The sequence below is a fragment of the Crocodylus porosus genome, unplaced genomic scaffold (assembly GCF_001723895.1).
Source record: "Crocodylus porosus isolate Cpor-Errol unplaced genomic scaffold, CroPor_comp1, whole genome shotgun sequence".
NCBI lineage: Eukaryota > Metazoa > Chordata > Crocodylia > Crocodylidae > Crocodylus > Crocodylus porosus.
Genome location: NW_017728947.1, coordinates 48107097 through 48117312, shown reverse-complemented (window position 1 = coordinate 48117312; position 10216 = coordinate 48107097). Strand labels below are relative to the sequence as shown.

The 10216-nt window shown below is 42.0% G+C and overlaps 1 protein-coding gene across 1 annotated transcript in view; it reads right to left on the bottom strand.

Moving 5' to 3' along the window:
• Window positions 1-2327: 2327 nt before the first annotated feature.
• The window catches only part of SLC39A9 (solute carrier family 39 member 9), a 39131-nt gene continuing 31242 nt past the window's right edge, over window positions 2328-10216 (bottom strand). The window contains exon 7 of the mRNA XM_019551425.1: window positions 2328-6112. Within this exon, the coding sequence (XP_019406970.1) occupies window positions 5882-6112 (231 nt within the window). The 3' untranslated portion in view covers window positions 2328-5881. The remainder of the gene's footprint in view (window positions 6113-10216) is intronic.

The following is a 10216-nucleotide window of genomic DNA, read 5'->3' as shown; positions in this document are numbered from 1 at the left end:
TAACTCCCAATCATAATGGAACAAGCTGGAATAGTTAGTGCAAGATGCAGTCTTGCACATTATTTACAACAGTATCTTTTTTTCTGTCCCCAAATACAGAAGCTCCTGTGGACTCTGCAGCAGCCCGTGTTCACACACTGAAATAATTACCACCTCAGTCATTGGATTCACATACTGTGCAAAATGCATCCTGTATCTAACACCTTCACTTTTTTCTTATGCATTATTATGCATTAGCTTTTTAGTTGTGTTAGCTGTATATTTTAGATGCTTGTGATAGCTTACTTTTAATTATGTAGCTACTGAAGTCTTAGACATACAGCATTTTACCTAGAATGCTGTCCAACGTAGATTACAGTCATCATCCAGACATCTTAGACGATAGAGAAAATGCTGAGACAAGAAGGGTGAAGTATTCTGCTGTTCCGGTGGGATGGATATTTTGCTAAGGTTCACACAGATCAGTAGTAATGTTAACTGTATACAGACACAATAAACAAGCTCATCCCCTTCTCTTTAGGTATATGCATAAAAACAACAGCACAAATTGTTGAGGAAAAATAAAGCTGTCTTATGAATGCATATCCCTCCTAGAACAGAGCAGTCACCAGGGGCAGATGCAGGAGTGTGAGAAAGCAGCAGTGCTACAGGGATGGCTTGCACCCCTTCTCCCTGACTGGCCCCAACTCTACCCAAGGTGGACAGACTGCACTACAAGATCAGTAAAAAAAAAAATTTAAAGTCCCTCAATTAGGCAACAATTTTCCTTCCCTCCTCTCCCCTCCCCCCCCATACCTTCTCCTCCTCTTCGCTGCTGCTGACCCAGGGGGGAGGGAGCTCCAGAGATGCTCCTGCCCTGCTCCAGCTGGGCTGCACAAGGACCCAGGCTCACCCAGAGACGGCAGCAACAGTGAGTGACTGTGATAGCAGTGAGTTCCCTTCTCCTGCTCCAGAACTAGCAGGGAACACAGGAGGGTGGGGAACTGGGCAGGGGGGAGGAACTTGCTTGCTGTTGCTGTCCCTGGCTGCAGCAGGCAGGAGCAGCTGTGGGGAACTTTCTTAACACTCCACTCCCCCCCACCCCACCCCCAGTCAGGCAGCCAGAGACAGCAGCAGCAAGTGGAAATGGAGGGAGATGCCACTGAGCCCAGAGTGTAAGGCAGGGGCAATTCTTACCCAATTCAAGGACTTGAAGTCTCTAGTTATAATACCACAGGAGCTGCAAACTGAAAGGAGTGTGCATCTGTACCACTGCACCCTCAGCAGGGCTGAGGAGAGCAGGGAGAGATGGTGATTGAGGACAGTTTTCTTTGACAAACAGCTCTCAAATTATGCCCTTGTTTACACTTAACATACATCTTTGCACCCAAATCTGGTCTGCCTCTCATCAGCCTGCTCTCCCAGTTTGAACATCAGTGAACAAGCCACACATTCTAAGCATCAACAGGCACCAAAAAATTCTGTAAGTAAAATGCACTCGTCAGCAGCAGCAGCACCCCATCTGAAGCAGCCAGCTCTAAGAAAATCCCATGCAGTAAATAAGAAGCCAACTCAGAAGCACTGCAACTAATAAAAATTTAATATAATAAAATCAAAAAAACAACAACATTTTTAACCATTCACAATTAAAGTGGAAAAAAAATAAAACAATTTAACAAAAAAAAATAAGGCAGCCATTCATGGAATGATTTCACATGTACAAATGATTTGGAAAGAGACATTAAAATTACAGTTCAGTTCACAGAGTCAAGTAAACAGCTGTGACCAGGTAACATTATTCCCTGGAAAAAGTCAAAACTGCTAGAAGATATAACCAAAGGAAAATAAGAAAATCTGATCTCCTTTTTAGAAGTTCAAGATGGATTTGAAGTCTGAAATTCATTTTAAGGGCTTCCCATTACAAAATACAAAAATCAAACACTTCCTCCTACATCTCCTGTGGCTGTTGAAACAAAGAAGAAAAGATGCAAAAAAAACTTCTCTCAGCCTCTTGATGCTATTGAGGGTAGCTGACAACATCAAGTATTGCCAAGAGATTCTGTAAGGCAATCCATCACCAGACTCTGGAGTAGCTCCAAAAAAATACTGTAATTTTCCTGGATTACCTGGATATTAAGTTTTCAGATATTCTGCAGACTTGTTCTTTGGAACTCAGGTATAGACATTAGGTTCCTTGTGTTTAATACATGACCAATTGACAACATGTGGAGAAACTATCAAAACTTTCTGCTCCTGGTACGACTGCCTTGCCATTTTCATGCCTGTAAATACAAATGAGGTTTCTGGATCTCAGTTGTTACTGTGTACTGGGGAAACAGACCTCTTCGTGTTCCTGTTCCCTGAACAGAATTAGAACATTTAATAAAGTGGCTGAACATACTGGAACCAACAGCGAGCTATACTTGGTTTGATTCCTGCTGTGAATTCATACCTTAGGAACAGACAATGCCGAGATTTCATGGTTGGGGTGAGATCTGCAGAACGAAATGGTGCATGCCAACCAGTCAGTGTTATTCACTGCATCAACTACCACTGCCAACATGACAGTGAAAGGCCATGAAGAGATAGAGACAAAGATGGAGAGTGAGGAAGAAATGATCTGCACCCAAGTCTCCTGAGGAGTGGTATCTGACAAAAGGGGGCCCCTTGTAAGTGTGCGATGCTTCGTTTTATTGAGGCTGGTGGGGAAGAAGGAAGACGATAGTATTAAGGTTGTTTTTTTTAATTCCTATTTAAAAGCAATCCCATGCCCTCCCCCCAAAAAACAAACAAACAAACCAAAGCACTGGGAGTTACAATTAGCACATTTGGTCTCTTGGGAATCAATGAAACTACGTTCTGCTACATCATCAAAACTCCTATCAGATGTGGAAATCTCAGCCATATAACTGCAAGCACAGGATTAGAGGCAGCCAAAACAAAGTAGCTACTTCTAAGTAGAAAAAAAGAAGACTTATATTACTTAGTCAGTCAAAGGCCTAGTGAAACTGAACATTACTGGACTTCCTATGTGCTGTTTTGTCAACATTATAAATTTAGGAGTCCTTCTTAGTCTTGTGCTGCTAAATCTTGGACAATACTGCTTACTACTCTAGCCTCTCAAAAACTTATTTTGTACAATATTAAGCTGAGCATTATTATTTCTGGCTGCTGTCCCAGAAGCTGGAGACATGAACTCATGAAGGGTCAGTGGAAAGAAGTCCAACAAAACCCCTCAGCAGTGTTAGGAGAAGGATAACATTGTGGTTTAATCTGTCAGAAGCTGGGTTAAATGCTGCACCATCAATATTCAATGGTCCAGTATGGAAAGGTTCTAGCTGAACACTCCAGTCCTGTAGCAAAAGATGCTAAATGGGACCCCTGCCTACAATGGATGCATGGGTTTCTGACCATTATGATGATGTAACACATAATAATGCCTGAAGGCAAGCATGGAGGTTGAAATCACAATGCTAATTCAGCTGTAAGTATTACTGCTGGAAAAACTAGCGGTGAACTGAGTGAGGTTCCATCCCAAAAATTACTATAAAAATGTCATCAGGGAGATTTTCACTCTCTCTCTCAATGACTCCAAATCAGATTTTCTGTTTAAATTATTTTTTCCCCTGGCAGCTGCCCACCATACAAACTCACTCTGAGACCTAAAATTAAATCAAGATCTTTACAGTAGAAATGTAATCAATGTTCTACAAACAATGTTATGCCCTCAGTGACATCTATACACCATGGCTACACTTAATGGACTTGCACAGACCTACAAGTTGCATTTATACAGTTGTGTTTGTGCCCAAGAAAATATAATCCAGCTCTATGTCATAGCTGTGTTGTTTTTTTTCAGGACTAACTGAAAAGGCTAGATTTGTATGCGTCACCTGAGAAAATAACTGAAGAGAGAGAAAAAAAGATCTGGTCAGTAAGGCATTGCTATTTTCGCAGTTTCTCTTGTAAAACAGAACTCTATGCTTTACAGCTCTAGCGTCACATGCCATCACTTAGGCCTAATACATTTAAAATAGGAAAAAAAAATTCCTCCCACAAAACTAATTTTAAAGGTAGGCTACTCATTTTGCATTCAATTTTAAATACATCTTTCTAGAATAAGAAACAACCCAAGAAACAGTAACCATCAGTAAAAGTCTGATTCTGGATTACTGCTGTGCTGTTATTAAGCCAACAGGTAGAGTGATCCCTAGTTAATATAACAAATCCTGTTCCAAGAAACATGCTGATATCCACTGCTGAGCCAGGAGATAATGGGGACAATGACAAAGAAGTAAAATCAGAGTGACGCTGGCCTGTATACCATAAGAAACAGATGGCATAACAGAGGCACACATTTTCACCTGGTAACAATAAATGCTCAGAGAAAGTAATTATTTCAAGCTTTGAAGATTTGTTTAAAAGAATTCAAAATAATATATATTAAGAACTGGAAAACATTTGGCCACACTTCTCTTTTAAAAGAGCAGATTCAAATAAGAGATTAAAATAAGCACATCTTAAAGTATTTTTAAGTGTGTGTATTCAAACTGCAAAATTTCAAATGTTCTGTACCTTTTATGCACAGTAGTTACTGAGATGCCCTTTTTTGCATTAGAAAAAAAGAAAGCTGTCTGACAAGCGATGGCATTTCTTGGAAAGGAAGGGATGTCATCTTGCAACTGCAATGGGGCAACAGCATCAGCAGATAGCACAGAGTCCCTGAATTGCATCTCTAAAACCATCAGTAAGTGGCGGTCGTAACACTCTAAGGAAAGTTTCATAGTTGGAAGAGGCATGACTGTAACAGGTTCTTAGGGGAAAATAATTTGTTGTTTGTGAGCATTAAGACTACACAAACTGCTTTCAGCATGCTTTGTCAATATGCAGAGTCAATGTTTAACCCAAAATCTTGTTTGGTTAACCGTAATACTTTTATTTAATGAAAAAAATCCAAACATCACTGGTTTCAGTGGTTCAGCATCTAAAAAAAAATGAGCTAGTATAGGTCCTCTCTCTCAATGGTTACTCCCATCCGTTGTCCACTTCCCAGCACACAGAGCAGCTTGATTTCAAGAGACACCAGTACCAGGCATCCAGTACTGCATATAATTTTGGTTTCTACTCTTCATGGACATGATAAGAAATCTTCTTCCAAAATGCACTTCCCGTTTTGCCTTTAAAGTAATTAACCACTGCATAAACCAAGCAAAACAGAACACTTCTTTGTTTCTTCTGTGTGTGTTCATATAGGGAATATGAATGCAGAATTCATATGCACTTTAACTAGCTGAATTTTCATTTCCAGACTTCTTCCTAAACTTTTTCCAATAACGCTTTTTCCATTTTCCAATCATCAGTATTTGTTAGAATAACAGCACTGCCCAGAAGTTTGAGTACTTCAGCTTTACAGCAGTTTGCAGCACTGATATTACAAGGACCACCAGTTACCGACACATCAGGACCACAAAAAAATAGTAGGGGCGGTTCCCCTATTTTACTGGTAAGATATTAAAAAGGCAGCAATTCGCTGCTTGACTCTCAGCTGCAGAAGCCGAGTTACAGAATACTTTGGTGACTGCAATTTCATGATGCGCCACTAAATTCTTCCCCACTCACCTTTTTTAAAATCCAAATTCCATCTTCCCTGAGAAAGGGCCAGAAGTAAAAATCAAAATAGCAAGCATCTTAAGAAAAGAAAATTACAGAGAATTTATGTCTGGCTGCCAAAGTATTTTTGCTACACTAAAAGCTTTCCCAGAATCCTCATTTTGGAATCAAGCTTCCCTCTGAACTCCACAGTGTAGGTGGGGTGGACGATGGTGAGAGACAACAATGAAGAGAGCAGCTGACATCTACCGCTCTCACAAGACTGAAGAGGAAAACGATGGACTTTGAACCTTTAGTGCTGGTGCCCAATGGACAAAACTAAAGGAATGAGGCAACCCAGGACTAGGGCTGCCACCTCCAGGCGGCTGAGTCCTTTCCCTCCAGCCGATTCAGGTTTGTGGCTATGGCCCATTCCTCCAACCTCTGGGAGGACATGCACCGTGGCAACATAAAGAAAAGTCCCAGCAGAGAAAAGCATGGCAACTCCGGTGGCATTGACTTCTGAAAGTGCTTCTTTGCTGCTCTGTGGAACAGAAAGAGGAGGGAAAGTATATGAATGTAAATGCAGACAAGGGACTCAGCCAATATAACAGAAGCCACTAACATCCATACCCCTTCTATTAAGTTGCTTTGGAAATTATACGAATTAAGAAAAACCCCACATTTTTGTCCGAAGATATTTAATGATTTATATTTGCAACTAACATCTAACAATATAACAACTGAAAAAGACGAGAAGAACATTTTTCTCCTTTACTTTGTGCATTTGATAACATTGTATAGGTGAGAATTTTAAAGCAAGCAATTATCCCTGCTCGAGTCTTTCACACAGCTACAGGGAGAAAAATATGTATTTTTTAAAAATAGGCAAAACAGATTTTTAAACCATGAAATTTGGTAAGAAGCACATAGGACCAATTACATTTCAAGCTGACCTTTAGCCTTTAAAGGCCTTGTTCTAACCTCAGTAGTTTAAGAAACATTCTTGAAGTGACCAGCAAAACAATAGTTCCAGGTACTGGTTGCTGTACTTCATTTATAGACAAGACAGTGTACACCTTCCAGGGGTTTTATATAATTTGATTAAATCAGTGGAATAGATCTTAGAAGTTAAGAACATACTGCTCAAGAATCTACCATCTATTTGTTTTATTTTAGTATACCTCTACATTTATATAGGAGCTTCTGTCAAATTTGAATCATGTACAGCACTGAAATGATCCAGATTTGAAAAGCTTCAAATTGAAGCAGACTTTTGAGCGCTTCAAATGCACATTTGTCCAGGGCCTTTGAGAACACTCAAACCCCTTAAAACCCAGTTGCTCAGTCTATACTGATCTATTGGATCTACTGATCTGAAATAGGAACAGCACTAAGCATTTGCCAAGATATTCAAGTTTTATACATTTTGAGTTAACCTCTAACAACTGAGCTGCATTTTGATGGGAAAAGATCAGCTTATTTTGTTTGTAGTTCATAACCAATATCTGAAGACATGTATAATAACCTAATCAGATTCACACTTTCTGCCTTCTGAGGAATAATGTTAAAACTTCTGTGTTGCAGGTATATATTTGTACATGTAAATCTATATAATGCAAATTGGTTAAAACAAACAAGTCAGGCTTGGCTTAATGAGTCTCCTGCTCAAGTGTTTGTTTGCTTGAGCCAGATCCTTGGGGAAGACTGTCTGGATGCCTACTGTGAAAAACTGTTTGAACTTGCAGCTCTACCAATCAAGAATTTATTTTATGAAGAAACATGTTTCTGTTTTTTGGATTTAAAAAAACCCAGAAAACAAACAAAAAACTGAGTGTTCAGATGTTCAAACTGGTTTGCATCTAGACTGCTAGAGGCAAGAATCCACACTCTGGGGGAGGCACAGCAGATAGCAGTGGATTGGGAGTGAGGATTCCCATGATCCCCTTTCCCCTTTTTAAAGGACCTCAGGGACTGCAGCACCTAAGAGACTCTTAGAGGAAAAGTACTACCAAAATGCGAAGTATTAACAACAGCCTAAGTATGCATATGTGTTGTGCTCAAGTTCAGCAGCAAGACCAACCTGCACTTTGTGTGGAATTCTGCTACTGAACTAAGTCACTCACTGTAAGTATTACTGTACTATCAAGTAATTTTAAAGCCTTGTTTTCACTCAAAAAAGAAACCAACTCCACTCCTAAGCAAAGTCTCCATTTGGGATATCCCATTTTTATTATTCAATATATTTTGTGCTTCCCCTAAAGTTTTGAGGTGTTGCAGAGGCTTGTACTAACACCACAAAGAACCGGGGAAAAGCTAGAAGTTTTGGCATCATTTGAGACCTATATCAACTTCAGAGGAAAAAGGGAGTGGCATCAATGTGAAGCTCTGAGTACAAGGGGATGCATCTCTTGTTTCTGTCTCCTATGCAACTCTTGTTTTTATGGCAGAAGTAATGATTATTCAAAGCAAGGAGGTGGGTCTTGTCATCTCTACTCCAGCAACCATTGACAGTGAGAGCCATTCTGCTGCCGTATCACCCACTGAATCCAATATGAAATGGAGACAGCATTGTAAGGACATGGCTGAGTACCTAGGGTAAGCAGAAGTGGTGACTTCTGGCTGCTGACACAATTGCAGCTGCCAGCAGACACTTGCACTCTCCCCTCAGTCTGAAGTCAATGCCTTTGTCAGTTACCCCCATTAGCCCCCCTAGTTACAACACTGAAAGGAAAAGCCCATTAGCTAAGTGTTTACACTAGAACGATGAGCAGAGTAATAGTTAACTTTGACATTTTCATTACATTTTAAAAAACAGTGCATTAAAAATGAACAGAGGTAGACTCCCACATATTTAGCATATCTGTTTGCAGGCTCAGGAGAGCAACAAATCCATATTTGCCTGCTTAGTTGTGCAAATTTAAGAGTAGACAAATAGCTTAAAATAAAGACTTCAATTTTATCAGTCTGTAGCAGAGGTGGGCAGTTATTTCGGATGGAGGTCTGCTTACCCAGTTTTGGCAGGCTGTCAAGGGCCACATGGGCAGCCCCGCCCCTTGACAGGAGCTGTGACAGCTGAAATTATGTCTGTGAGATAAAAGTCTTGCTGAAAGCTCTGTGAAAATTAGACCAAGTGTTTTTCTGTCATTTGTTCAGATATTAAACTGTATGTTGTTGTTAAAAGCCTAATTAAAGTCAAAGATTAGTGAGGCCTTGCATGTAGTAAGGCCTAGTAAATTTAACAAAAGCCTTGTAAAAGTAGTAGTAAGCCCTGTGGCACAGTAAAAATTAACCTTATTAGAAGAATGCAAGGCTTGTACTGCTATTGGTCAGTCCTAAAAATAATTATAATGGGAGAATCTGGATGGCTGTAAGTTATCAGCATAGCTCAGAAGTTATAAATTGGCTGGCACATCTGGAAATCATTAGAAGGAAGATGCAGCTCTGCAAAAGAAGCTACTGATTTAAGATTAGCTGCTGACCTGGATCAGTGGGCCAGTGGATCTCGAGGACTGAATACCAGGGTCCTTCCCCACTTGGACAGTGCTAAATCGGGGACACCCGACTTCGCTGAGCTCTGTGAGAGAGGAACTTGTCGTACGTCAGGCATAAGAGGGGACTGCTAATAAGTTGCCGACATGGATTGTTATGGTCTGTCATTGTTTGTCTTAACAAAAACACGACTACGCGTAGTAGAATAAGTCAATAAACCTTTCTTACCTTTTACCCCCAACCACACACTCAAACCCGAACCCTCTGCAGGCAGCTGGGACAGGTACCCCACCCCATGGTCACCATTTTGGGACCAGTGACCCAGGGCCAGCACCAGTGGGGCCCAAAGCAGGGCACAGGCTGGCAGGAGTCTGTGGAGCCGGGCTGGGCTGCACCAGCAGGGAGAGGGGGGAGCTGGCCCGGCTCCATAGAGCTCCTGCCACCTAGGACCCCACACTCCTGCCACCGTGCTCTGGGCCCCACCAGCACTGGCCCCAGGACACCGGTGCAGGCCCCTGTGCTCCCACTGGCTCCCTGCCAACTCACACCCAGTGGCCCCCAGCCCTGCAGTACAGGCAGGGGGCAGTGCACAGCCCCGACCTCCTGCTTGCTGACAGGGAAGAAGCTGGTGCTGAGCGCAGGGAAAAGTGGCCCCTTGCCCGCCCCATGGCCAGTGCTCCCTGCTGCAGGCAGTCACAGCCCCCTGGGGCTGTCTGGAGCAGGCACTCACAGCCCCATGTGGGCTGCAAGCAGCTGCAGCATCGGCCATGGCACAAGGGGTTGCTTTTCCCCTGTGCTCAGCACCAGCTAACATAGTCCGAATTTTCAAGAAAGGAAGGACCCAGAAAACTATAGCCCTGTAAGCCTCACCACAGTGCTCAGGAAGATCCTGGAGAGAATCATCAAGTAGCACATCTATGGGGGGCCTGCAGGGGAGATCACGCTCAGGGGCAATCAGCATGGGTTCATCAAAGGCAGGTCCTGCCTCACCAACCTAATTGCCTTTTATGACCAAGTAACTAAACCCTTGGATGATGGTGTCGCTGTGGACGTAGTCTTTCTAGACTTTAAGAAGGCCTTTGACACTGTCTCTCACCCCATTCTCATTAATAAATTAAGCGACTGTGGCACTGATGCCTGCACAGTTGGATGGGTA